The 24,761-nt window shown below is 50.1% G+C and overlaps 1 protein-coding gene across 1 annotated transcript; it reads left to right on the forward strand.

Moving 5' to 3' along the window:
* The first annotated feature begins 19,681 nt into the window (after positions 1 to 19,681).
* On the forward strand, positions 19,682 to 24,037 carry UBE2L6 (ubiquitin conjugating enzyme E2 L6). The gene is made up of 4 exons (XM_084631608.1): positions 19,682 to 19,833; positions 22,317 to 22,412; positions 22,588 to 22,774; positions 23,092 to 24,037. The coding sequence occupies exons 1-4, from the start codon at positions 19,807 to 19,809 to the stop codon at positions 23,244 to 23,246; spliced, it is 465 nt and encodes a 154-aa protein (XP_084487734.1). The 5' UTR covers positions 19,682 to 19,806; the 3' UTR covers positions 23,247 to 24,037.
* Positions 24,038 to 24,761: the final 724 nt, after the last annotated feature.

Consider the following 24,761-nt stretch of genomic DNA (forward strand, 5'->3'; position numbering starts at 1 on the left):
AGCAGCTGACGCAGGGGAGGCACCGGGTGGATTCTCCAACTCTGTCAAAGGTGCCAGCTGGAAACCGGGACCTTGGCCCCCCCATGACTATAGCTCCCTGGGGCGCCAACCGGAGGCCAAAGGTACTGGCTTGAAGTGGTTTCAATCATATACAGGGTTTGCAGTTTGGTTCAATGAGTCTCAGCACCCCCATTATACAAATTGTCCCAGAGCCCCTGCTGGGGTCCCATCTCCAGAGGCTATGCCCCTGGACAGTAACTGATGGCGTAAAACTCCTGTCCTTGTTTACTGTCCCTGTTTGTTGCTGCTGGGATCAGAGCTCCATTTTTCTGGTTAGGTCAGCAAGCCACAGCCACTTATGAGTATTTCTGTGCAAGGGGCCCAATTCCTAATCTGAGGCTGGATCCTGTCTCTGGGCCTCTCCTTGTGCACCTGCTACTTTGACCCTAATGGAAATGCCCTGATTTGATGACCCTCCTTTCTGAAAACAGGGCCATTGTGACAGCCTCTGGAGCTTACAGGGGGGAAAACAGTTCAACAATGTAAGAACAGCATGAAAGCACACATGAGTGCAGTAAGGACTCAGGCTTTATCTAGACACAAAAGCTGCAGTGGGTTAGCCATCCTGGATAGTTAAAGGAGTGGATGGAGTTATATCGGTATATACAGTTTATATCCACTCTATGAAGGTGCTTATACCATTATACACTGGGATAAAGGTGCTTACACTGGGATAGCTATTCCTGTGCAGGAAGAGGAATAAACTACATTAGTACAAGAAAAGGAGGACGTGTGGCACCTTAGAGACTAACCAATTTATCTGAGCATAAGTTGGTTAGTCTCTAAGGTGCCACACGTCCTCCTTTTCTTTTTGCGAATACAGACTAACACGGCTGCTACTCTGAAACCTGTCATTAGTATAAGATACCTTTATACCAGAATGATGTCATTTACACTAGTAGCTGTACTAGTATAACCATATCAGAAGAAAATCACGCCCCTAACTGACGTAGTTATACCTGTGCAAAGCCAACACTGTATGTATAGCAGATCTTGCTCGGGAGCGATACACTGACACAGTAACCCTTGAGCTCAAAGGTTACAAAGAGAACTACCAGACATTTTTCTTTGCATCTTGAGATAGTTTGTGAGCAGTTGAAGTGTAAGTCCTCTCATGTCCAGAGTTTTATCTTTACATCTGCCTGACGTCTGTTTCTTCTGGTGAAACTCAGAGAGCCTCATCATCATGTATCAATCTACCAATCTACATCGAATAAATGACATGCCGGTAGGGCCCAGAATTGGAAGCAAGTCACAGTTGGAGCTTTCTGCCACCTGGGGAAGGCTGGTCTGTGAAAGAGATGGAGCTGTCTTGGTCTTAGGTTGCAGTCAGGTCCCCTTTTCTAGCTTTTCTCCAAATTTCTGCGAATTTCTCAGAGGAGGTTGGAGTTTTCTCAAATACATTAGAATCCCCCTGAAAACGGTTCCCAGGCAAGGAGGCTACTTCAGGAGCAGTTTGCCAAGGGTTAATATCTGAGTAGTTTGATTGGATATCTAAGTCACATGATGTTATGGTTTTGGCCCCCACTGGTGTGTGTATTACAACTGAGAAACGTGCTACCCATGTGAGATCAGCAACAGTTGCTGAAAATCCACTGTTACCCGCACAAAATTCTCTGTTACTCACAAACTCTAGGGCACCCACCTTTACCCAGGTCCTAGTGCTCAAGGTGTAGCCCTCTTAATTTAGGCACCCCCACCCTTTCCCAGTTCCTAGGGCTCCAGGTAAAAAGCACCTAACTTTACCCCTCCATGGGCTCCAGGCTCTAATCCTCCGTGGGCTCCGGGCAAACACCCTTTCCCTGTGGACTCAGAGCTTAATCTTTTGTGGCTTTACGGGGTCTTTTACTAGTGAAAGAGCCGTACATAGTAATATACTACATAACCTCTATTTATTAACAATCACCAAAACCAGACTGCACATGCTACACCACTCCCAATAAGACAGATGAACTTTGCTTGATGGCCAGTCAGGACCAGGTCCATCTGGGGGACTCCAGTTTCTGCATGGTGTCATTGTTATACCAATAAAATAAAAACCAGCAGGATCTTATTAAAGTGAAAAAGGCAAAATACCACATTTATTGTGTATACAGAAAGAACCATAGTAAGCAGTTAGTTATAGCTATAACATTCCATTCAATCTCATATTTATTCACACATTCATTCATACAAACACACACACACAGGTTCTGCAAGGTTGTTATCATAGTTACCAGCCTTAGAGTTGCTCATGCCAAGCCACTGGCCAGGTGGCCTGGACATGAGGAGGGAGCAGGGCCTTGTCAGATGCTCATCTGATGTTCCTGGAAGTTGGTTTGCAGAATCAGACCCCAAAGTTCTCACTTTTTAGAGTCTATTTTTATAGGAATTTCTTCCTATGCCAGTCTATGGGAATTGCTTCATCATGCTGTTGCTGAATCAATCAGCAGATAGCACATTCCTGACGGCTCCAAGATGTTATCTTGTTCTTTGGTTCTCCCATTCATGAGGCTGTTGGGTGGATTCCAGTCTGCCCTCCGGGGGGTCCTCTGGTTATTTCCACTTGACGCCTTCTTCAGCCGATGGACACTGGATTCTTAGGCTGGCACCTCCCTGATCATTCAGTTATTATCCACACCAAGCATCCATCCACATACATCCTCTATCTCTATTTTAATCACAATTGTTAATACAACAAAAGGGCGGGGAGTCTCTGGGTGCTGTTTCTGTTGTTCGAGTATTGCTTTGAGTCTCTCTCTCTGTGAATTGCTTTGAGAACAGACTCTGTCTTAGAATGTACTAACACAATTAGCAGCTTGCACGTTTCACACATAGAGGGAGAGAAACAGAACCAAAAACCAAGAGACGTCTTAATTAGTAATACCCTGGACTTTAAACTATGGGGAATCAAACTCATTTGTGATTTTAATACAGAACTTCTTTAATATGATCCAACATCATTGGCAGAGTGTTGAGGTCTGGCAGCTCTGATTTTTGGGGCTGTGTCCTGGAGTTGATTCCCAAAGAATTTCCTTTTGGACCCCAGTTTATGTAGTGAAATTTGAGTCCTTTTTAGCTATACCTTAACCAATCATTATACTAAAATTTTACTAACCAATCCTAACATAATGTAACAAAATTCTTTAACCAATCCTACCCCACCACCTTAATTAATTTACACCTAGCAAAATTAATCATGTAACAGACAGAAAAGAACCAGACAGAGACCATACAGATAAATTTCAGAGTAGCAGCTGTGTTAGTCTGTATTCACAAAAAGAACAGGAGTACTTGTGGCACCCTATAGAGACTAACAAATTTATTAGAGCATAAGCTTTCGTGGTCTACAGCTCACTTCATTGGATGCATAGCATGGAACATATAGTAAGAAGATATATATATATATATACATTCAGAGAAGGTGGAAGTTGCCATAAAAACTGTAAGAGGCTAATTAATTAAGATGAGCTATTATCAGCAGGAGAAAAAAACTTCTGTAGTGCTAATCAAGATGGCCCATTTAGACAGTTGACAAGAAGGTGTGAGGATACTTAACATGGGGAAATAGATTCAATATGTGTAATGACCCAGCCACTCCCAGTCTCTATTCAAACCCAAGTTAATGGTATTTAGTTTGCATATTAATTCAAGCTGTTAGGATATAGATATTCAGACCTGTCTGTAAAGGCCTATACTCTAAGAATTTAGGTGTATTCTTATCACTTAGCTAGTTATAGAGGTTTCAGAGTAACAGCCGTGTTAGTCTGTATTCGCAAAAAGAAAAGGAGTACTTGCGGCACCATAGGGACTAACCAATTTATTTGAGCATAAGCTTTCGTGAGCTACAGCTCACAAAGCTTATGCTCAAATAAACTGGTTAGTCTCTAAGGTGCCACAAGTACTCCTTTTCTAGTTATAGAGGTATAAAAGAAAGAATCAAAATCACTGTCTGCCGGTGTAAGGGCCTTCTCTCACTGTGACAGTCTGAGGCCCTGTTCTTAGGCTAGGGCCTTTGGCTAAGCAGCAGAGGCAGCCATAAGCTGGGAAGCCAATGGTCACATCCTTGCATTCGAAACCAGTCATAGAATCATAGAATCATAGAATATCAGGGTTGGAAGGGACCTCAGGAGGTCATCTAGTCCAACCCCCTGCTCAAAGCAGGACCGATCCCCAACTAACTCATCCCAGCCAGGGCTTTGTCAAGCCTGACCTTAGAAATAAGGTGCTATTGGGCTGTTAGGAATACAATCCTGCCCTGATAATGCCTATCACCTCCAGAGAAAGGGAAGTGCCTAGAAGACGAATAGGGGTTCCACGACCACTGCTCCCAAGAGAAGGACTCGGGGACTCTCTCCTCAGGGAACTCTGCCGCCCCGACCGGGAAAACTGAAGTCTGCTGCTTGCCAGGAGCTAGGATTCACGATGTGACAGAGAGACTGCCGAGACTCATCAAGCCCTCGGATTGCTACCCCTTCCTGCTTCTCCATGTGGGCACCAATGATACTGCCAAGAATGACCTTCAGTGGATCACTGCAGACTACGTGGCTCTGGGAAGAAGGAGTCTGAGGCGCAAGTGGTGGTGTTGTCCATCCTCCCCGTGGAAGGAAAAGGCTCGGGTAGAGACCGTCGAATCGTGGAAGTCAACGAATGGCTACGCAGGTGGTGTCGGAGAGAAGGCTTTGGATTCTTTGACCATGGGATGGTGTTCCAAGAAGGAGGAGTGCTAGGCAGAGACGGGCTCCACCTAACGAAGGGAGGAAAAAACATCTTCTCAAGCAGGCTGGCTAACCTAGTGAGGAGGGCTTTAAACTAGGTTCACCGGGGGAAGGAGACCAAAGCCCTGAGGTAAGTGGGGATGTGGAATCCGGGAGGAAGCACGAGCAGGAGAACACGAAAGGGGAGGGCTCCTGCCTCATACTAAGAAAGCAGGACAAACAGCAAGTTATCTCAAGTGCCTATACAAAAATGCATAAAGCTGGGAAACAAGCAGGGAGAACTGGAAGTCCTGGCACAGTCAAGGAATTATGATGTGATTGGAATAACAGAGACTTGGTGGGATAACTCAGATGACTGGAGTACTGTCATGGGTGGGTATAAACTGTTCAGGAAGGACAGGCAGGGCAGAAAAGTTGGGGGAGTTGCATTGTATGTAAGAGAGCAGTATGACTGCTCAGAGCTCCGGTAGGAAACTGAAGAAAAACCTGAGTGTCTCTGGATTAAGTTTAGAAGCGTGAGCAACAAGGGTGATGTTGTGGTGGGAGTCTGCTATAGACCACCGGACCAGGGGGATGAGGTGGATGAGGCTTTCTTCTAGCAACTAACAGAAGTTACTATATCACAGGCCCTGGTTCTCATGGGAGACTTCAATCACCCTGATATCTGTTGGGAGAGCAACACAGCGGTGCACAGACAATCCAGGAAGTTTTTGGAAAGTGTAGGGGACAATTTCCTGGTGCAAATGCTGGAAGAACCAACTTGACCTGCTGCTCACAAACTGGGAAGAATCAGTAGGGGAAGCAAAAGTGGATGGAAACCTGGGAGGCAGTGACCATGAGATGGTCGAGTTCAGGATCCTGACACAAGGAAGAAAGGAGAGTAGCAGAATATGGACCCTGGACTTCAGAAAGGCGGACTCTGACTCCCTCAGGGAACTGATAGGCAGGATCCCCTGGGAGAATAACATGAGGGGGAACGGAGTCCAGGAGAGCTGGCTGTATTTCAAGGAATCCCTGTTGAGGTTACAGGGACAAACCATCCCGATGTGTAGAAAGAATAGTAAATATGGCAGGCGACCAGCTTGGCTTAACTGTGAAATCCTTGCTGATCTTAAACACAAAAAAGAAGCTTCCAAGAAGTGGAAGACTGGACAAATGACCAGGGAAGAGTATAAAAATATTGCTCGGGCATGCAGGAGTGAAATCAGGAAGGCCAAATCACACCTGGAGGTGCAGCTAGCAAGAGATGTTAAAAGTAACAAGAAGAGTTTCTTCAGGTATGTTAGCAACAAGAAGAAAGTCAAGGAAAGTGTGGGCCCCTTACTGAATAAGGGAGGCAACCTAGTGAGAGAGGATGTGGAAAAAGCTAATGTACTCAATGCTTTTTTTGCTTCTGTCTTCACGAACAAGGTCAGCTCCCAGACTACTGCACTGGGCAGCACAGCATGGGGAGGAGTTGACCAGCCCTCTGTGAAGAAAGAAATGGTTTGGGACTATTTAGAAAAGCTGGACGAGCACAAGTCCATGGGGCCGGATCCGCTGCATCCGAGAGTGCTAAAGGAGTTGGCGGATGTGATTGCAGAGCCATTGGCCATTGTCTTTGAAAACTCATGGTGATCGGGGGAGATCCTGGACAACTGGAAAAAGGCTAATGTAGTGCCAATCTTTAAAAAAGGGAAGAAGGAGGATCCTGGGAACTACAGGCCAGTCAGCCTCACCTCAGTCCCTGGAAAAATGATGGAGCAGGTCCTCAAGGAATCAATTCTCAAGCACTTAGAGGAGAGGAAAGTGATCCGGAACAGTCAGCATGGATTCACCAAGGGCAAGTCATGCCTGACTAATTTAATTGCCTTCTGTGACGAGATAACTGGCTCTGTGGATGAGGGGAAAGCAGTGGACGTGTTGTTCCTTGACTTGAGCAAAGCTTTTGACATGGTCTCCCACAGTATTCTTGTCAGCAAGTTAAAGAAGTATGGTCTGGATGAATGGACTATAAGGTGGATAGAAAGTTGGCTAGATTGTCGGGCTCAATGGGTAGTGATCAATGGCTCCATGTCTAGTTGGCATCTGGTATGAAGTGGAGTGCCCCACGGGTTCATCCTGGGGCTGGTTTTATTCAATATCTTCATAAATGATCTGGAGGATGGTGTGAATTGCACCCCCAGCAAGTTTGCAGATGACACTAAACTGGGAAGAGAGGTAGATATGCTGGAGGGCAGGGATAGGTTACAGAGGGACCTAGACAGATTAGAGGATTGGGCCAAAAGAAATCTGATGAGGTTCAACAAGGACAAGTGCACAGTCCTGCACTTACGACAGAAGAATCCCATGCACCGCTACAGACTATGGACCGAATGGCTAGGCACCAGTTCTGCAGAAAAGGACCTAGGGGTGACAGTGGACGAGAAGCTGGATATGAGTCAACCGTGTGTCCTTGTTGCCAAGAAGGCCAATGGCATTTTGGGATGTATAAGTAGGGGCATTGACAGCAGATCGAGGGACGTGATCGTTCCCCTCTATTCGACATTGGTGAGGCCTCATCTGGAGTACTGTGTCCAGTTTTGGGTCCCACACTACAAGAAGGATGTGGAAAAATTGGAAAGAGTCCAGCGGAGGGCAACAAAAATGATTAAGGGACTGGAACACATGACTTATGAGGAGAGGCTGAGGGAACTGGGATTGTTTAGTCTGCAGAAGAGAAGAATGAGGGGGGATTTGATAGCTGCTTTCAACTACCTGAAAGGGGGTTCCAAAGAGGATGGATCTAGATTGTTCTCAGTGGTAGCTGATGACAGAACAAGGAGTAATGGTCTCAAGTTGCAGTGGGGGCGATTTAGGTTGGATATTAGGAAAAACTTTTCACTAGGAGGGTGGTGAAGCACTGGGATGGGTTACGTCGGGAGGTGGTGGAATCTCCTTCCTTAGAGGTTTTTAAGGTCAGGCTTGACAAAGCCCTGGCTGGGATGATTTAGTTGGGGATTGGTCCTGCTTTGAGCAGGGGGTTGCACTAGATGACCTCCTGAGGTCCCTTCCAACCCTGATATTCTGTGATTCCATGTAAAAGGAAACTTAGTTCAATAGCATCCTGTCTGGCAAGAACTCACTAATCAATAGCTGGGATGTGAAATCCTCACTTCTGTATTGTTTTGTCATTATAGTTCCCACTTTGCTATTGTTTATTTGCATAATCTCTGTCTGGTTCTGTGATTGTTTCTGTCTGCTGTATAATTAAGTTTGCTGGGTGTAAACTAATTACGGTGGTGGGATATAATTGGTTAAATAATCATGTTACAATATGTTAGGATTGGCTAGTTAAATTTCAGGAAAATGATTGGTTAAGGTATAGCTAAGCAGAACTTAAGTTTTACTGTATAGTCTGCAGTCAATCAGGAAGAAAGGGAGGGAATGGGATCAGGGAATGGGGATGGGAAAATTGGAATCATGTTTTGCTAAGTGGTGGAATGGGAACAGGGACACAGGTAAGGCTCTGTGGTGTCAGAGCTGGGAAGGGGGACACAAAGGAAGGAAACTGAATTTATGCTTGCTGGAAGTTCACCCCAATAAACATTGAATTGTTTGCACCTTTGGACTTCAGGTATTGTTGCTCTCTGTTCATGCGAGAAGGACCAGGGAAGTAAGTGGGTGAAGGAATAAGCCCCTAACACAAGCTCAGCAGTTTCTCGTTGGAGTATGTTTTTGAAGATTTTCTGTTGCAAAATTGCCACCCTTAAATCTTTTACTGAGTGGCCAGAGAGGTTGAAGTGTTCTCCTACCGGTTTTTGAATGTTATGATTCCTGATGTCAGATTTGTGTCCATTTATTCTTTTGCGTATAGACTGTCCAGTTTGGCCAATGTACATGGCAGAGGGGCATTCCTGGCACATGATGGCATCTATCACATTGGTAGATGTGCAGGTGAACAAGCCCCTGATGGTGTGGCTAATATGATTAGGTCCTATGATGGTGTCACTTGAATAAATATGTGGACAGACTTGGCATTGGGCTTTGTTGCAAGGATAGGTTCCTGGGTTAGTGTTTTTGTTGTGTGGTGTGTGGTTGCTGGTGAGTATTTGCTTCAGGTTGGGGGGCTGTCTGTAAGCGAGACTGGTCTGTCTCCCAAGATCTGTGAGAGTGATGGGTCATCCTTCAGGATAGGTTGTAGATCCTTGATGATGTGCTGGAGAGATTTTAGTTGGGGGCTGAAGGTGACGGCTAGTAGCATTCTGTTATTTTCTTTGTTGGGCCTGTCCTGTAGTAGGTGACTTTTGGGTACTCTTCTGGCTCTGTCAATCTGTTTTTTCACTTCAGCAGGTGGGTATTGTAGTTTTAAGAATGCTTGATAGAGATCTTGTAGGTGTTTGTCTCTGTCTGAGGGATTGGAGCAAATGTGGTTGTACCATAGAGCTTGGCTGTAGACAATGGATCGTGTGGTGTGTCCTGGATGGAAGCTGAAGGCATGTAAGTAAGTATAGCAGTCAGTAGGTTTCCAGTATAGGGTGGTGTTTATGTGACCATCGCTTATTAGCACAGTAGTGTCCAGGAAATGGACCGTTTGTGTGGATTGGTCTAGGCTAAGGTTGATGGTGGGATGGAAATTGTTGAAATCATGGTGGAATTCCTCAAGGGCTTCTTTTCCATGGGTCCAGATGATGAAGATGTCATCAATGTAGCGCAAGTAGAGTAGGGGCGTTAGGGGAAGAGAGTTAAGGAAGCATTGTTCTAAGTTAGCCATAAAAATGCTGGCATACTGTGGGGCCATGTGGGTACCCATAGCAGTGCTGCTGACTTGAAGGTATATATTGTCCCCAATGTGAAATAAGTGTGGGTGAGGACAAAGTCACAAAGGTCAGCCACCAGGTTTGCCATGACATTATCAGGGATACTGTTCCTGATAGCTTGTAGTCCATCTTTGTGTGGAATGTTGGTGTAGAGGGCTTCTACATCCATAGTGGCCAGGATGGTGTTTTCCGGAAGATCACTGATGGATTGTAGTTTCCTCAGGAAGTCAGTGGTGTCTCGAAGATAGCTGGGAGTAGGGCCTGAGGAGAGAGACCACATAGCCAGACAATCCTGCTGCTAGGGTGCCAATGCCTTAGATGATGGGGCGTCATGGATCTTGAGTAACAAATAGAATACCCCTGGTCGGGGTTCTAGACATGTGTCTGCAGAGATCTGTTCCTGTGCTTTTTCAGGGAGTTTCTTGAGCAGATGGTGTAGTTTCTTTTGGTAATCCTCAGTGGGATCAGAGGATAATGGCCTGTAGAATATGTAGTTAGCCCTGGTCTACACTAGGAGTTGAGGTCAAATTTAGCAGCGTTAAATCGATTTAACCCTGCACCTGTCCACATGATGAAGCTCTTTTTTTCCACGTAAAGAGCTCTTAAAATCGATTTCTTTACTCCACCTCCGACAAGGGGATTAGTGCTGAAATCGGCCTTGCTGGGTCGAATTTGGGGTAGTGTGGATGCAATTTGATGGTATTGGCCTCTGGGAGCTATCCCAGAGTGCCCCATTGTGACTTCTCTGGACAGCATTCTCAACTCAGATGCACTGGCCAGGTAGACAGGAAAAGGCCCACAAACTTTTGAATCTCATTTCCTGTTTGGCCAGTGTGGCAAGCTGCAGGTGAGTGCAGCGCTCATCAGCAAAGGTGACCATGATGGAGTCCCAGAATCGCAAAAGAGCTCCAGCATGGACCGAACGGGAGGTATGGGATCTGATCACTGTATGGGGAGACTGTCATAAATATAAAGGGAAGGATAAACACCTTTAAAATCCCTCCTGGCCAGAGGAAAAGCCCTTTCATCTGTAAAGGGTTAAGAAGCTAGGATAACCTCGCTGGCACCTGACCAAAATGACCAATGAGGAGACTTTCAAAAGCTGTAGCGGGGGAGAAACAAAGGCTCTCTCTGTCTGTGTGATGCTTTTGCCGGGAACAGAAAGGAATGGAGTCTTAGAACTTAGTAAGTAATCTAGCTAGATATGCGTTAGATTCTGTTTATTTAAATGGCTGAGAAAATAAGCTGTGCTGAATGGAATGGATATTCCTGCTTTTGTGTCTTTTTGTAACTTAAGGTTTTGCCTAGAGGGATTCTCTGTGTTTTGAATCTAATTACCCTGTAAGGTATTTACCATCCTGATTTTACAGAGGTGATTCTTTTACTTTTTCTTCTATTAAAATTGTTCTTTTAAGAACCTGATTACTTTTTCATTGTTCTTAAGATCCAAGGGTTTGGGTCTGTGTTCACCTATGCAAATTGGTGAGGATTTTTATCAAGCCTTCCCCAGGAAAGGGGGTGTAGGGTTTGGGGAGGATTTTGGGGGGAAAGATGTTTCTAAGCGGGCTCTTTCCCGGTTATATATCTGTTAGATGCTTGGTGGTGGCAGCAATAAAGTCCAAGGGCAAAAGGTAAAATAGTTTGTACTTTGGGGAAGTTTTAATCTAAGCTGGTAAAAATAAGCTTAGGAGGTTTTCATGCAGGTCCCCACATCTGTACCCGAGAGTTCAGAGTGGGGAAGGAACCTTGACAGAGAGGAATCCGTGCTACCAGAACTCCGTTCCAGTTTCGAAATGCCAAAACATTTGTCAAAATCTCCCAGGGCATGAAGAACAGAGGCCATAACAGGGACCCGAAGCAGTGCCACGTGAAACTTAAGGAGCTGAGGCAAGCCTATCAGAAAACCAGAGAGGCAAATGGCCGCTCTGGGTCAGAGCTCCAAACATGCCGCTTCTATGATGAGCTGCATGCCATTTTAGGGGGTTCAGCCACCACTATCCCAACCGTGTTGTTTGACTCCTTCAATGGAGATGGAGGCAACACAGAAGCAGGTTTTGGGGACAAGGAAGATAATAATGACGAGGTTGTAGATAGCTCACAGCAAGCAAGCGGAGAAACTGATTTTCCCGACAGCCAGGAACTGTTTCTCACGCTGGACCTAGAGCCAGTACCCCCCAAACCCACCCAAGGCTGCCTCCTGGACCCGCCAGGCAGAGAAGAGACCTCTGGTGAGTGTACAGTATACATGGTTTAAAAGCAAGCGTGTTTAATGACTAATTTGCAGTGGCATTCACGGCCAGTACAACTATTGGAAAAGTCTGTTAACGTATCTGGGGATGGAGCGGAAATCCTCCAGGGACATCTCCATAAAGGTCTCCTGGATGTACTCCCAAAGCCTTTGCAAAAGGTTTCTGGGGAGGGCAGCCTTATTCTGTCCACCATGGTAGGACACTTTACCACACCAGGCCAGTAGCATGTAGTCGGGAATCATTGCAGAACAAAGCATTGCAGTGTATGTTTGCTGGCGTTCAAACAACATCCGTTCTTTATCTCTCTGTGATATCATTAGGATATCAGGAGAGTGATATCATTCATGGTCACCCGGTTGAAATAGTCTGCTTTTCTTAAGGGGACATTCAGAGGTTCCCATTCATAGAATCATAGAATATCAGGGTTGGAAGGGACCTCAGGAGGTCATCTAGTCCAACCCCCTGCCCAAAGCAGGACCAATCCCCAATTAAATCATCCCAGCCAGGGCTTTGTCAAGCCTGACCTTAAAAACTTCTCAGGAAGGAGATTCTACCACCTCCCTAGGTAACGCATTCCAGTGTTTCACCACCCTCCTAGTGAAAAAGTTTTTCCTAATATCCAACCTGAACCTCCCCCACTGCAACTTGAGACCATTACTCCTTGTCCTGTTCTCTTCTACCACTGAGAATAGTCTAGAACCATCCTCTCTGGAACCACCTCTCAGGTAGTTGAAAGCAGCTATCAAATCCCCCCTCATTCTTCTCTTCTGCAGACTAAACAATCCCAGTTCCCTCAGCCTCTCCTCATAAGTCATGTGTTCCAGACCCCTAATAAGTTTTGTTGCCCTTCGCTGGACTCTCTCCAATTTATCCACATCCTTCTTGTAGTGTGGGGCCCAAAACTGGACACAGTACTCCAGATGAGGCCTCACCAATGTCGAATAGAGGGGAATGATCACGTCCCTCGATCTGCTCGCTATGCCCCTACTTATACATCCCAAAATGCCATTGGCCTTCTTGGCAACAAGGGCACACTGCTGACTCATATCCAGCTTTTTGTCCACTGTCACCCCTAGGTCCTTTTCCGCAGAACTGCTGCCTAGCCATTCAGTCCCTAGTCTGTAGCTGTGCATTGGGTTCTTCCGTCCTAAGTGGAGGACCCTGCACTTATCCTTATTGAACCTCATCAGATTTCTTTTGGCCCAATCCTCCAAATTTGTCTAGGTTCCTCTGTATCCTATCCCTGCCCTCCAGCGTATTTACCACTCCTCCCAGTTTAGTATCATCTGCAAATTTGCTGAGAAAGTTTACCGTGAAAGAGTGTATCCATTGTTCTATAAAATGTGTCTTTTTAAATACCACTGTCGCATTCTTTTTCTCCACCAGCTGCATGTGTTTCAAGGATCACAGGATCTTCTCCTTCCCAGAGGCTAGTGAAGATTAGAAGGTGAAAAAAATGCACTTGCGATGAAATGTTCTCTGAGCTCATGCTGTCCTCCCACACTGACAGAGCACAGACGAATGTGTGGAGGCAGACAATGTCAGAGTGCAGGAAAGCACAAAATAAACGCGAGGAGAGGTGGCGGGCTGAAGAGAGGGCTGAAGCTGAAAGGTGTCAGCAGCGTGATGAGAGGAGGCAGGATTCAATGCTGAGGCTGCTGGAGGATCAAACTAATTTGCTCCAGCATATGGTTGAGCTGAGGAAAGGCAGCTGGAGCATAAACCATCGCTACAGCCCCTGTGTAACCAACCATCCTCCTCCCCAAGTTCCATAGCCTCCTCAACCAGACACCCAAGAATGCGGTGAGGGGGCCTCCGGCCACCCAGCCACTCCACCCCAGAGGATTGCCCAAGCAACAGAAGGCTGGCATTCAATAATTTTTAAAGTTTTAAAGTGCTGTGTGGCCTTGTCCTTCCCTCCTCCACCAACCACCCGGTGCTTCCCTCCTCCACCACCCCTCCCAGGCTACCTTGGCAGTTATCCCCCTATTTGTGTGATGAATTAATAAAGAATGCATGAATGTAAAGCAACAATGACTTTATTGCCTCTGCAAGTGGTGATCGAAGTGGGGAGGGGAGGGTATTTAGCTTAAAGGGAAGTAGAGTGAACCAAGGGGCGGGGGGTTTCATCAAGGAGAAACAAACAGAACTTTCACACCATAGCCTGGCCAGTTATGAAACTGGTTTTCAAAGTTTCTCTGATGCGCACCGCACCCTCCTGTCCTCTTCTAACCGCCCTGGTGTCTGGCTGTGTGTAACCAGCAGCCAGGCGATTTGCTTCAACCTCCCACCCCACCATAAACGTCTCCCCCTTACTCTCACAAATATTGTGGAGTGCACAACAAACAGTAATAATGCACAGCTACAGACTAGGGACCAAATGGCTAGGCAGCAGTTCTGCGGAAAAGGACCTAGGGGTGACAGTGGACGAGAAGCTGGATATGAGTCAGCAGTGTGCCCTTGTTGCCAAGAAGGCCAATGGCATTTTGGGATGTATAAGTAGGGGCATAGCGAGCAGATCGAGGGACGTGATCGTTCCCCTCTATTCGACATTGGTGAGGCCTCATCTGGAGTACTGTGTCCAGTTTTGGGCCCCACACTTCAAGAAGGATGTGGATAAATTGGAGAGAGTCCAGGGAAGGGCAACAAAAATGATTAGGGGACTGGAACACATGAGTTATGAGGAGAGGCTGAGGGAGCTGGGATTGTTTAGCCTGCAGAAGAGAAGAATGAGGGGGGATTTGATAGCTGCTTTCAACTACCTGAAAGGGGGTTCCAAAGAGGATGGCTCTAGACTGTTCTCAATGGTAGCAGATGACAGAACGAGGAGTAATGGTCTCAAGTTGCAGTGGGGGAGGTTTAGATTGGATATTAGGAAAAACTTTTTCACTAAGAGGGTGGTGAAACACTGGAATGCGTTACCTAGGGAGGTGGTAGAATCTCCTTCCTTAGAGGTTTTTAAGGTCAGGCTTGACAAAGCCCTGGCTGGGATGATTTAACTGGGAATTGGTCCTACTTCGAGCAGGGGGTTGGACTAGATGACCTTCTGGGGTCCCTTCCAACCCTGATATTCTATGATTCTATGATTCTAATAACAATGGGAATATTGGTTTCGCTGAGGTCTAAGTGAGAGAGTAAACTGCGCCAGCGCGCTTTTAAATGTCCGAATGCACATTCTACTACCATTCTGCACTTGCTCAGCCTGTAGTTGAACGGCTCCTTACTACTGTCCAGGGTGCCTGTGTATGGCTTCATGAGCCATGGCATTAAGGGGTAGGCTGCATCCCCAAGGATAACTATAGGCATTTCAACATCCCCAATGGTTATTTTCTGGTCTGGGAATAAAGTCACTTCTTGCAGCTTTTGAAACAGACCAGAGTTCTTGAAGATGCGAGCATCATGTACCTTTCCCGGCCATCCCACGTTGATGTTGGTGAAACGTCCCTTGTGATCCACCAGTGCTTGCAGCACTATTGAAAAGTACACCAGGCAGTTTATGTACTTGCCAGCTTGGTGCTCCGGTGCCAAGATAGGGATATGGGTTCCATCTTTGGCCCCACCACAGTTAGGGAATCCCATTGCAGCAAAGCCATCCACTATGACCTGCACATTTCCCAGAGTCACTACCCTTGATATCAGCAGATCTTTGATTGTGTTGGCTACTTGCATCACAGCAGCCCCCACAATAGTTTTGCCCACTCCAAATTGATTCCCGACTGACCGGTAGCTGTCTGGCATTGCAAACTTCCACAGGGCTATTGCCACTCGCTTCTCAACTGTGAGGGCTGCTCTCATCTTGGTATTCTTGTGCTTCAGGGTAGGGGAAAGCAAGTTACAAAGTTCCACGAAAGTGCCCTTACGCATGCGAAAGTTTCGCAGTCACTGGGAATCGTCCCAGACCTGCAACACTATGTAGTCCCACCACTATGTGCTTGTTTTCCAGGCCCAGAATTGGCATTCCACCACATGAACCTGCCCCATTAGCACCATGATGCCCACATTGCCAGGGCCCGTGCTTTGAGAGAAGTCTGTGTCCATGTCCTCAACACTCTTGTCACTGTGCTGATGTTGCCTACGCGCCCGGTTTCGCTTTGGCAGGTTCTGGTGCTGCATATACTGCTGGATAATGTGCGTGGTGTTTAATGTGCTCCTAACTGCCAAAGTGATCTGAGCGGGCTCCATGCTTGCCGTGGTATGGCGTCTGCATGGAAAAAAGGCGCGGAACGATTGTCTGCCATTGCTCTGATGGAGGGAGGGATGACTGACAACATGGCTTACAGGGAATTAAAATCAACAAAGGGGGTGACTTTACATCAAGGAGAAACAGAAACAACTGTCACACAGAATGGCCCCCCCCCAAGGACTGAACTCAAAACTCTGGGTTTAGCAGGCCAATGCTCAACTCACGGAGCTATCCCTCCTGCCACTATTCCAGGCAGGACTGAATCTCCATTAAACTTTTCAAGGTGCCCCTGACAGACCTCACCGAAATGACTGTTGGCCGTTGATTTCATGGAGGGAGGGAGGGGGGAGCAAATGAACATAAAACAAATCTGGTCTATTTCTTGTTTTGATCCACTCCATCTGTCTTTTACATCTTTGGCTGACAGCAAACGGTGCAGTAGGACTGCTAGCCATCCTCATCTCCTGGCTGTTCACCAGAAGACGGTGCAATACGACTGTCGGCAGGACTAAAAAGAATGACCTGCTCGAGTCACTCCTATTTCAATCCCTGCGCCCATGTCTCCCCAGGCACTCCTGACTGACCTTACTGAGGCGGCCATGAGCACCTTGGACATGATGACGATGGTTATCAGTCCTATTGCACCGTCCGCTGTCACAAGGCAATGAGCTGCTGCTGTGTAGCAATGCAGTACTGCGTCTGCCAGCACCCAGGAGACATACGGTGACAGTGAGCTGAGCAGGCTCCTTGCTTGCCGTGGTATGGTGTCTGCACAGGTAACCCAGGAAAAAGGGTGCGAAACGATTGTCTGCCATTGCTTTCATGGAGTGGGGGGCCTGACGACATGTACTCAGAGCCACCCGCAACAATATTTTTGCCCCATTAGGCATTGGGATCTCAACCCAGAATTCCAATGGGCAGTGGAGACTGCGGGAACTGTGGGATAGCTACCCACAGTGCAACGCTCCGGAAGTCGATGCTAGCCTCGGTACTGTGGAAGCACTCCACCGGGTTAATGCACTTAATACACTTAGAGCATTTTGTGTGGGGACACACACAATCGATATATAAAAGCGATTTCTAAAAAATTGACTTCTATAAATTCAACCTAATTTCGTAGTGTAGACATACCCTTCAAGAGCTGTCTAGCAGCCTCTTGTTCATATTCCAACTTATTCATGATGATGACAGCACCTCCTTTGTTAGCCTTTTTGATTATGATGTCAGAGTTGTTCCTGAGACGTTGATGGCGTTGTGTTCAGTACAGCTGCGATTATGGGGCAAGTGATGCTGCTTTTCCACAATTTCAGCCCATGCACGTCGACGGGAGCAATCTATGTAGAAGTCCAGTCTGTTGTTTCGACCTTCAGGAGGAGTCCACGCAGAATCCTTCTTTTTGTAGTGTTGGTAGGAAGGATTCTGTGGGTTAGTATGTGCAAACTAGATACCATTAACTTGGGTTTAAATATAGACTGGGAGTGGCTGGGTCATTACAGTTATTGAATCTATTTCCCTAAGTTAAGTATCCTCACACCTTCTTGTCAACTGTCTAAATGGGCCATCTTGATTATCACCACAAAAGTCTTTTTCTCCTGCTGATAATAGCTCATCTTAATTAATTAGCCTCTTACAGTTTGTATGGCAACTTCCACCTTCTCTGTATGTATATATATATATATATCTATCTTCTTACTATATGTTCCATGCTATGCATCTGATGAAGTGGGCTGTAGACCATGAAAGCTTACACTCTAATAAATTTGTTAGTCTCTTAGGTGCCACAAGTACTCCTGTTCTTCATACAGATAAACAATAGGCAAGTGAGGACCATAATGACAAAACAATAAAAAAATGAGGATTTCACAACCATAACTATTTGTAAGTGATTTCTTGACAGACAGAATGATATCAAACTAAGTTTTCGTTAACCATCTTAAGATCTGTTTCTTTACCTGGTGATAGTGGGGGCCATTAGGACAGGGTCTCCTTCTTAACAGCCTGATATTACATTGTTTTAATGTAATTTAGATGAAATGTGAGGATGTGACTTTCTGCTTCTCAGCTAATGGCTGCTGCTTGGCTGCTCTTTTAATCTGGCTGCAGACAAAGGCCTTATCCTTACACCACCAACATGTCTTACAATAAACTCCTTCACTTGCTGGCTCCCCAGCTAACCTCTGCTACACAGCCCATTTCTTCTTGGCTTCACTTTCCACCGTTGTACATTATTTCTATTCTGGTAGCTCCTAAAGGCCCCAGTGGGAGCTGCGGAGTCGGTGCTCGGGGGGGGGGGGCAGTGTGTGGAGACCCCCTGCCCCTCCCCAGGGCCACAGGGATGTGCCAGTTGCTTCCAGGAACAGCGCAGGGCCAGAGCAGGCAGGGAGCCTGCTTTAGCCCCACTGAGTTGCCAGACCATTAGTGGCCTAAAATCTCCTGGTTTGGCTTCAGTAGCCTCCGGGAGATTGAGCACGATTCCGGGAGACTCCCAGTGAAACTAGGGTGACCAGGTGTCCGGTTTTTGACTAGAACACCCAGTCAAAAAGGGACCCTGGCGGCCCTGGTAAGCACCACCAACCGGGCCGTTAAAAGTCTGGTCGGTGGAGCTGTGGCACTAAGGCAGACTAGTCCCTACCTGTCCGGGCTGGCACCATGCTGTGCCCAGAAGTGGCCAGGAGGTCTGGGTCCTAGGTGCGGGGGTCACGGGGCTCCATCCACTGCCCCTGCCCCAAGCACCTGCTCTGAACTCCCATTGGCCAGGAACCAGCCAATGGGAGCTGGGGAAGACGGTTTCTGTGGGCAAGAGCAGTGCATGGAGCCTCCTGCCCCCTCTCCCCACCTAGGACCCGGCCCTGGTGGCTGCTTCCAGGGTGCATGCAGCACGGTGCCAGGACAGGCAGGCAGTCTGCCTTAGCCCCCCTCCCGCTGCACCATTGACCGAGAGCTGCTCAAGGTAAGCCCGTGCTCCAACCCCCTGCCCCAACTCTGAGCCCTCCCTCAAATCTGGAGCACACTCCTGCACCCCAAACCCCTCATCCCTAGCCCCATCCCAGATCCCGCCTGAATCCTGTATCCCCTCCTGCATCCCAACCCCCTGCCTCAACCTGCAGCCCCCTCCCGCACTCTGAATCCCTCGGCCCCACCCCACAGCCTGGAGCTCCCTCCTGCACCCCAAACCCCTCATCCTTGGCTCCATCCCAGAGCCCACACCCACAGCCTGTATCCCCTCCTGCACCCCAACCCCTGCCTCAACCCCTCCTGCACTCTGAATCCCTAGGCGCCACCCCCCAGCTGGGAGCCCCCTCTTGCACCCCTCATCTCCAGCCCCACCCCAGAGCCCAGACCCCCTCCCGCATCTCAACTCCCTGCCCCAGCCTGGAGCCCCTCCTGCACCCTGAACCCCTCATTTCTGGCCCCACCCCAGAGCCGGCCCCCCCCAGCCGGAGCCCTCACCCCCTCCCGCACCCCAACCCCCTGCCCACCCAGTGAAAGGGAGGGAGGGGAATGTAATGAGCGGGGGGCAGGGAAGGGGCGGGGCTAGAGTGTTCGGTTTCGTGACACTGGAACGTTGGCAGCCCTACGGAGAAGGCCTGGGGGCACTCTAGCCCCCAGCCCCTCTCTATGATCCTTGTGGGGGAGTTCTAGCCCCTCCACACCCTATCTCTGTGATCCCTGAGGAGGCGGGGGAGAGGGAGCGTTCTGGCCCCGCCCCTCGCCCTGGTCGGGGGGCGGGAAGGGGGAGGGCGGTGGTGCGCGGCCGCGGGGGCGGCTCCTCTCTCGCCACCGCCCCGCAGAGTCGCTGCTCCGCGCTGAGCCGGCCGGGCTGGGCTCGGGCTGGGAAGATGGCGGCGAGCAGGAGAGTGGGCAAGGTGCGGTGGCCGGGCCGGGTCTCTGGCCCTCGCAGCCCCCCGCGGGCTGATGGCACCGGCCCGGGGGGAGGGCGGGGCGTGCGGGGGGGCTGAGGATGATGGCGGGACCGGGCCGGGTGAGTTGGGGGGCTGGGGAGAGGCCGGGTGCGGGGTGGTTGTGGGACACAAGGTAAGGCTGCGGTGGGAGCTTTGCATTACTTTCACTTTTGTTTGGGTGCCCGTGGCTAGCCAGGGGGGTGCTGGACCCACCCCAGGTCTCTGTTGTGGCTCCCGGTCCCATTGCGGCTCCAAAGGCCCCCTGCAATGAGGTTAACCCCTTCCTGTGTCTCTCCCTCCACCCCCCCATCCCGTCACACCTGCCCCTGCCCTTTGCTTGTCATGTGCCTGGAGCCGGATCAAAGGTGAAGCTGTGACCCCTGTGCAAGGGGGTTGGGCGGTTGTCTCCAGTTCTGATCAGCATCTGGCTGCCCAACCCCATGACCAGACGGGAATAAAACCCAGATTGAAAAAAATGACTCGTAATGTATCAAAATCACGCTGGTGGGGTGGCTGGAGTGACCTACAGAAAAAAGTAGGGCTCTGGACCCCCTTAGGGCGAGGTGATGGGGGCTGACACAGAAGTTCACCCTTTGTGTCCTGGCCAACTTCGGACAAATGCACCATGCTGACCCTGGTGGTGCCAGCTTTATAAAGGATCCAGGCCAGATTGCCATGGAGGGGGAGCTGTGGGGGAGGGGAGGGCGGGGTGGTTCAGGTCGAAGTGAGGATGAAGCAGGAGGAAAGGAGGCATTTAATTTTAGGAGGCATGTCTAAAAGTAAGTGTCAGGACCAGGCAGGTGCTTTCACTTTCTATGGCTGCTGCCTCGGAAAGTCCCTGGCTGGTTTCTGGTTTCTTGGAAACCAAAAGCGCAGGGTGAGGATGAATGGGGAGCCTCAGGGGGTGCGGGCTGAGCTGAGGGAGTGGACTCTCTTCTCTGGAGTGATGTTTCTCAGGGGCATGGGGAGGGGAGCCCTAGAGTAGGGTGAGGTGGGGGGACTGGGTAACCCAAGGCTCCCTCCAGTCCCTGGGAGTTGGGATGCCCCACTAGGGGGAGGTGAGCAGCTGGGTTGCTCGCAGCAGGAGGCTCTGTTTGTTTGCCTTTGGGAGCAGGAAGTGAGTTTGTCTCCCGCACCCCCCCTCCCCCTTCAATGAGTTTCTGAGAAATGTGCCTGGGCAGAGCTCAGTCCAGCTCTTGGTTGCTGCAGCCCTGGTGTGGGGAGACTATGGGCGAGAGAGGGTGGCTCGCAGCCGTCCCAGTTGTGTGGCCTTTACGGGATGGGTGAACACCGCCCCAGGGTGTTTGCGTTTGCTCAATGCTCCATACTTCCCAGAGCCGGGGAGTGCCATGGCCGACCACTTTTAAGCAGTGGTCCCATACCAAATCAGTACAGCTGCTGCCGGAGCGTCGCTTTGGCTGCCAGGGTCTCAGCAGTGCTCAGATTTGCCCCGGTTGTCCCTCTGTCCTCACGGGAGAGTGGCCAGGTCACGTTTCAGTGAGTGACGTTGCAACCTGGCACATAGGGTCACAGTACCAGTCGGATTTGGCCCAGTTGCCCTTCCATCCAAAGGCGGTGGTTCCCGTTGGCTGTGGTTCCTGGACAATGGGAGCTGCGGAGTCAGTGCTGGGCACGTGGGCAGCACGGGGAGCTTCCCTGATCACCCCTGTGCCTAGGGGCCACAGGGGCATGCTTCCGGTTGTTGCGCAGAGCCAGCCGGACTTCTAAGAGCCTGGCAATCCTCTCCCCTGCAGCGGGGCAAGCTCACGGTTTCAGCCCCGTAGGGGCGTGCTGAGGCTCGGGGCTTCTGGCCTGCAGTGTGGAGACTTGCTGCGGGCCGGAAGTTCCCCACCCCTGAGTTACACCCTGAGCATGTGAGCAGGATCCAGCCTGCCAAGCACCTCTGAGAGAGAATGGTAGATGCCTGACCGCCCAATATCCCATCTCCAGCTGTGGCCATCCCTGATGCTTCAAAGGAGAGAAAAAAACTCTTCCAGAGTATGTTGAGAGATGGGAAATCCCTTCCTTACTCTTGTGGGTGGCTGTGGCTGAAATCCTGAAGCATGAGCATCGGGAACACAAGACATAAACTGGAACTGAGCCCCAGTGCTGCTGAACCCAGTCCTTGCCATCACAAGCAGCCTTGTCATACAAATGCACTTATAAATTTACCCAGTGGAGGGGGTGACAAGTGGGGACTAGACCAGGTTCCTGGTGTGTATGTGTGTCAGGAACTGGAATTCACCCCTCCCTTCCCCTCAAAAAGATCTGAATTGGTGCCACTGGTGGTTTGATTTGTGCTGCTACATGGGGGCAGATGGGGAAGTGGGAGTCTGAGGCCTTTTGGGGTGGCAATTTTAGGGAGCAGAAGGCTGGGCCAATTGGGGGGCAGTTCTGAGGTGGGGGTGGGGTGTGGTCCCTGATGACTCGGCTCTCTCCCACTGCAGGAGCTGGATGACTTGAAGAGGTCTGGGTCCCGTTGCTTGAAGGACATTGAGGTGGACGACACCAATGTTCTCCTGTGGAAAGGGCTCCTGGTGCCGGTGAGTGTGGGGACTGGGAGATTAGAGGGGTGGGGGCGGGGATTCAGCACAGGCTGCTTGCCCCAGAGGGATCTGTGCTGCCCAAGGCAGATGGGGCAAGCCCCCAGTTCTTCCCAGGGATCAGTGTTTGCTGGCTCTGTAGCTTTCTGCCCTCTCTCTCCTGCCCTATGACCAGGACAATCCTCCGTACAACAAAGGTGCTTTCCGAATCGAGATCAGCTTCCCAGCCGAGTACCCCTTCAAGCCCCCCAAGGTCACCTTCAAAACTAAAATCTACCACCCCAATGTGGACGAGAAGGGGCAGGTCTGCCTGCCCATCATCAGTGCTGAGAACTGGAAACCCGCCACCAAGACGGATCAAGGTACATGCCCCCCTGCCACATGTACATGCCTCCAGGGAGCTAGAAGCGCTGGGCCTGTGGAGTCTGGGGGGTTACAAGGGTGGCAGTGATGTGGCTGTAGGGGTGAGTGAGGATGGTGGGCTGGGGCAGTTTATGTGCCAGGACCAGTGCAGGTGGGCGAGGCTGGTATCCTGTGGGGCAGTTGGTGGTGCCGGCAGCGTGGGTGGGTGAGGCTGCTACTGTATGGGGTGTCTGGGGGGCCGGGGCCAGTGTGTGGGAGCAGGCACACCCTGCCCCACTCCATGCCATGCTCACCCCCTCCCTGCCCCTCTGTGCAGTGATCCAGGCTCTGATTGCGCTGGTGAACGAGCCTGAGCCGGGCCACCCGCTGCGCGCTGACCTGGCCGAGGAGTTCACCCGTGACTACAAGAGGTTCCTGCGCAACGCCGAGGATCACACCCGCAAATTCAGCGAGAAGCGGCCCTGCGAGTGACCCTGCTCCTGCTCTGGCACCCTGCTGCCGACTCCTGGTGGGGAAGACTCGCTGTCCCAGGCAGGGGTGGTGCCTATGCACTTAGTGGGTGAAATCTAGTGGGTGGGTGGGGCCAAAATGGCCTCTCCCACCATTGCATGCTGTCATGGCGATGCACCCCATGGAATTCTGGGGCATGTGCCCCACCTCTGCCCAGACTAAGGGGGGACCCAGCACCTCACGGTAGCACTGTTGTCACTTGTAGGAGCCCTTCAACTGTGAGGGGGCACTGAAGCCCCAGGGGGTTTTGAAGTTGGGTGCGTGGGCTTTCCCCTTCCCTTCATTGATTGACTCCTTTGCTCACCCTGTCTTCACTGGGTGGCCCCCAGGCCTGCCAGGAGTGGCCGGGCCAAAGGCTGCTCCCTGGGCACTGAGCTTTATGCCACGAACCCCACTTCCTTTGTTGATCTTATTTTGGTTTGTCGCCTGGCACTTTAAAACCTCAGCTGCAAAGACTGGAGGGGAGGGTGGGGGGGGTGGGGAGAGCGGCCCCAAATGCCTTCCCTGCACCCAGCCTATGCAGACAGGGAGCGATGGGGGGGGGAAGGAATTCCCCCCAGGAGCCCTGCAGCTGGGCAGGTGACTGGGGCTGCGTGGGGGGCGGGTGTCAGGCTGGAGGGTGATTCTGGGTTGGAATAGTGTGATGAGAAATGTTTTTTTTAAAATAGACCCTTTGTTGGTGGGGGGTTGTGTGTGTGAAATAACTTCCTTTTTCTGGTCAATAAAAATGGACCGTGATCCCTCCACTCCCATGTGCAGATCCCCCCCTTGGATGATTTCCCAGGCAGCTGCCTTTCCTGCCCCAACCTGGTGTGGGGCCAATCTCTGGGGACCTTGGACTATCTCTAGACTCTTCCTCTTTCCTGCTGTTCCTGCCCCAGCCACTTCCACCCTCCCCCTTTGAGGTGGGATTGGAGCAGATGCCCTGAGGATGAATCATTCTGATCTCCACTTCGCACTGGAGGGGAAGGGCTTTGAGTCCTGTCCCAGCTCCCTGGGCCAGCATGTTCCCATGGAGCTGGGTGCTGTTCCTAGTCAGCTTTCCCCAGCCCGTCCCTCCCCAGTTACCATGAGCTGGCTTGAGGTTCAGACCATGAAGTTGCCCAGCTGAGAGCTGCCAATGCCATGTGTGTGATCCTATAGGGCCGCTCCGGACAGCGCACGGGGGGGGGGGGGGTTGCATCCCCAGGGGACATAAAACTGAGGTCTTTGGCTGCTTGTGCCCATTAAAAATCCCACAGGCGGGTGATCACACCCTACCCCTCTCTCTCCTCCCTTGGTACGGTCCACTCCTCCACATTGTCCTAAATGCAGGTCACCTCAGCACCCTGACCTGCACCTCCAGAGGCCAGGGCCATCTCTGATGTCCCTTGAGCAGCTGCTGCCTCGTGCCCTGGAGCTGGGAGAAGTGGCTGCTGTTGGTGCTGTCATCAGTCTGGACCATCCACAACCTAGCACTAACAAGACTCTGTCACC

Source organism: Lepidochelys olivacea (assembly GCF_965140295.1).
Source record: "Lepidochelys olivacea isolate rLepOli2 genome assembly, chromosome: 6".
In the NCBI taxonomy this organism is placed as follows: domain Eukaryota; kingdom Metazoa; phylum Chordata; order Testudines; family Cheloniidae; genus Lepidochelys; species Lepidochelys olivacea.

Excerpts from the sequence above, each read along its gene's own strand:
- UBE2L6 (XM_084631608.1), top strand. The coding sequence starts at position 19,807 with ATGGCGGCGAGCAGGAGAGTGGGCAAG. Across the intron at positions 19,834-22,316 it reads CGAGCAGGAGAGTGGGCAAG|GAGCTGGATGACTTGAAGAG; the intron begins GTGCGGTGGCCG and ends CTCCCACTGCAG. Across the intron at positions 22,413-22,587 it reads GGAAAGGGCTCCTGGTGCCG|GACAATCCTCCGTACAACAA; the intron begins GTGAGTGTGGGG and ends CCCTATGACCAG.